Source organism: Cariama cristata, unplaced genomic scaffold (genome assembly GCF_000690535.1).
Source record: "Cariama cristata isolate BGI_N322 unplaced genomic scaffold, ASM69053v1 Scaffold46303, whole genome shotgun sequence".
Classification (NCBI taxonomy): Eukaryota; Metazoa; Chordata; class Aves; order Cariamiformes; family Cariamidae; genus Cariama; species Cariama cristata.
In genome coordinates, this window is record NW_009609851.1 from 395 (window position 1) to 4,329 (window position 3,935).

At 48.3% G+C, this 3,935-nt stretch overlaps 1 protein-coding gene across 1 annotated transcript; it reads right to left on the reverse strand.

Moving 5' to 3' along the window:
• Positions 1–224: 224 nt before the first annotated feature.
• RUNDC1 (RUN domain containing 1) lies at positions 225–3,352 on the reverse strand (the record flags this gene model as incomplete). Its single annotated transcript, XM_009697645.1, has 5 exons — positions 225–291; positions 340–1,329; positions 2,348–2,455; positions 2,718–2,916; positions 3,194–3,352. Coding segments are annotated over 4 exons (1,332 nt in total), but the record flags the coding sequence as incomplete, so codon positions are not given.
• Between the last annotated feature and the right edge of the window lie 583 nt (positions 3,353–3,935).

The window sequence follows — 3,935 nt, forward strand, 5'->3', positions numbered from 1 at the left end:
CCAGGCAGGCCCTGTGGCATCTAAACACTGGCCAGCCTGCCTTGCTCTTCCGTGAGAGGTCTTGTAGGGGCATCATTTAGAGCAAAAACTTTGAGAAATAACCATGTTGATGCAGCACAGGGCTTTCCTCCACCTGTAAGCTTTGTGGCCAGGCCTCTACCACACTAGGGGCAGCCAGCCCCACACGCTGAATTCTCACTGGCATCTGCTCACCAGCGAAGCAGTTTTGCTCTTCACAGCTGCATAAAAAGGGGCAGGCTGAGGTGCTGTACAGTGCACAACCTCCACCAGCTTTGCAGTGGCAGCCTTGTAAAACACAGATTTCCAGCATCAAGACACCATAAGATTTCCCTAAAAGGAAGTATCAATTTCAAAAAGCCAAACTTGTTCTTAAAAAAGCCAGGCTTCTTGAGCCCAACAGCTGCCTACTTGTGGAAAATGGATGATCTACAATAAAAATACATCAAAAAGCATCTTTGATGTTTTTCAGCTGCCGGACAGCCAGGTCAACCGGGAGGTTGAATTTCAAGTTGCTCAGGCGACTGAGAACATTGAGTGCGCTCTCAAAGCCTGTGTTTGCCATGTAGCTCCATGGCTGGTAGTGGGACTGTACCAGAGCTCCAGATTTGCAGATCAGATTCACCCAGGAGACCAGGCGCTGCTCATTAAGTGCCATACACACCAGAGCTTTCAGTTCAGAGTCTGCACTGCGCTTGAAGGGGTCGTGCTCTGTGAGGACAGTGTGAATCGCTGTCAGCAGGCTCTGTTTGGGGGTAATGGCCACTCCTCCTGTCACAGGCAAGGCAAAGGACTGGGAGAGCTTGCGAGCCGGGGATTCCACGAAGGCTTGTCCGTTCTTAGCATTGTAATACTTCACAAAGAGTTCCCATGGGTGCATGGTCTGTGGCGATGAGGTGAACACAGGAATCAAGCACGCAATGGGTGCCAATACCAGGCTCATTCCTTGGGAAGAGGCATAGAGGCCGTGAGCCATCAGGTCTCGCAAAGCAATGGTCAACTCCTTCCGCACAGCTAGAGTCAGCTCATCTCTGCCTCCTAAGGGAATGTCCTGCAGATCAGAGGAACTGATAACGTGGTCTTCCTGCTGGTGTTTCACAGCTAGCTGCCTCACTCGCTCTACTGACAACTCCAGTTTCTTAATTAAGGGGGAATAGTCCTTGTTGGCTTGGTCCTTCTGCCAGAGGGTGCGAGGAATCTGACCAGTAGCACAACCAAACTGACTAACAGCAAATATTTGTAGCACAGCAAGCATGCGACGCATGAGGTGCAGGCCTGTTTCTCGCATCTTTCTGGCATCTTCTGGGTTCACTGATCAGGTTAGAAAAGAGAAAAAAATGCTCTCATTAAGGAATCAACAGCTCTGCTCCTTCGTACACACAAAGGGAGTGCAAATGTCTGCTCCTCCTCTACCATGGATTCTCCTCCTCCTCGGGAGCTTTTGTCAGTAGGACTGATGCTATTTTTTGTAGTTTTAACGCACTGAAGCCAAAGAGAAAAGCAAACATTTGCATGGCCTGTTCTCAACAATCAGGTCATCTTACAGAGAAGAAATCCTACAACAGCTCTCCTAGTGGGCGCATACACAGTAACAAAAGATAATTCTTTAGACACGACAATACCACATGGGTAATTAGGAGATACCAAAACCTTTGCTGAAGGAGATCATTGCCTACTTCCAAGAAGTGTCTTGTCTCAGCAAGCTAACGTACACTGTTTACTCCTGATGCCATTATTACATTCAATTTGTGAGAGTAGCCACACTGGGTAAGACCCGAATTCCATCTGGGCCACTATTCTCTCTCCGACTAGTGGCAGATGCCTCAGATTACAAAAGGTAAAGGTATTGTAGTATTTCCTCTAGTATAGCTATTCTAAATTCAATAAATTCCTGTGACAAGTAGACAAGTCTCAAATTATAAAGAACACTGGATCCATCCAGCTCACTGTATCTGCTCACAGAGCTAAGAACTGAAAGAACATTAATTACACTGCAGTCCAATGGTGTGTACAAGACAAGGCTGCTCAGTCTGTCTGCATTTTGCACTAAGTATCAGAAGTCCCTTCTACTCCTGATACCCGCTGAGGACCAATTCCACCCTCTGTGCCGCACGTTCAGGTTCTGTGACTACTCTAATGATCCCATGGAGGAAGGGTAAAGGAACTGGACACAGGGCTTCTGTCAGTGGGAGTAGGAAAGCACAAAAACCAACTGCCAGGAAAAAAAGCAAAGCAGCCTATCATGACTGGATGGTGGTCCATGCTTGCTGAACTTCAAGTGAGTGACAGCAGGAGCAGGGCCAGAAGCTCTGAGCCAAGCAGTGCCCACCTCTGTTTCCAGAAGGCCGTGTATTTGGTTTGTAGGACCCGCCGCCATCTTTTCTGCCTGCACATTCACAGTGTCCATCTTCTGCCTTACCAGAGCTTCCAGCTTCATCTAGAACAAGAATTTCACATTATTATTTCATATGTGTGAATTTAAGCTGCATATCCCAAGTATTAAGGTCAATATTCCTTAGACCTCTGCACCTTTTTTGTCAGTCTCTTGTTCTCCCCACTATCAGTTCAGAGAGATCTGTACTTCCTCATGACCTAGAAACTCTTCCTGCATCCTCTGACATCTGTGACCTCCTTCCTCATGACTTCGTCAGGGAATTACAAAGCAATTCAATCTGCTCATCTAAAAATTCAGCACTGACCCTGAATGAAGCTGATGAACATTTCGAGGTCCCTTATCTGCGTCTTCAGTTGTTCCACCAGCTGCTCCTTCACTCTGGCTGGATTAACAATCTGTGCTATGGCAGCATCAACACGCTGTCGCAATTCCTCTGGAGAGAGCGTTGCAATATCTTCACTCAAGTCCATATCCAGCTTCTTTATCAACTCATTTATAATCATCTGCAAAACACAAGTTAGTGGCATGATTTCACTGTGTGGCGCTGCTGCCCACAAGCTTCAAAATACTCCTTTACCCATTCGTTCCCTTGGAAACAGGCCACCTTTGCTGAACTTAGAAAATTGCAAGAGAAGACACAGGACACGTTTACACATGCAGACAAACTACTGATGCTCTATTACAGCTGCTGGTGAGAAATGAGGACTGACCAACTCCTACAGTCTGTAAGAGGCTCACAAATGCTAAGAAATACAGGAAGAAGGACTTTGCGAGCCTTACCCGTTGTCTTTCCATAACCACAGACTGTGGCAAAGAATCATAGCTGCCCTCTTGGTAAGCAAACGTCTCCAGGTCATCCAGCTGTGTTTTGAGCTGCAGGATCAGCTCTCTTTGCTTCTCCTTCTGGACCTCAATTTGCTCCTGCTTCTCTTGCTCACTCTGAAAAAAAGTTACCAGTAAATAAAATTGAAGATTTACTGTCACAGCCAAGCCCATAGAACAGGATCGTGGTATGAGGAGTGTTTCCTTCAGCTCACGCACTTAACTAGTGAACACTGCGTAGCAGTCTGAGAAAAACATGTGCCTGAACATCAAGGAGAGGTACCAGTCACATCACCTCGTCTGACAAAGGAAGAGCATCTCCAGACCTCCTGCACCCAAGCCCTACCTCACAAGGCCGGGATCCAGGAAGCACTGTTGCAAGTGGCCAAGTAACATGTACGTATCAAAGATCCTCTGAGTCACCACTGTATCTCGGAGTGGAGCAGTAACACACAAAGCAGGGCTTTAAGGCACGTCCCTGCGAGCTGGCTCCAAGTCATCAGGAACTTGCAGGCTCCTGTAACCGAGCTTCGTGCAAACTCGCCGGCCCGGTCTCCCCCCAGAGCTGGCCACAACCCACAGCGGAGCGTGCCGTGCCTCTGGACAGCACAGCGCTCAGTGCGGACACGGCCGCCCCTCGTCTCGGCCACCGAGCTCCCCTCCGCACGTCCCGGTGGCGAGCAGGACCGCAGCTGCTGCT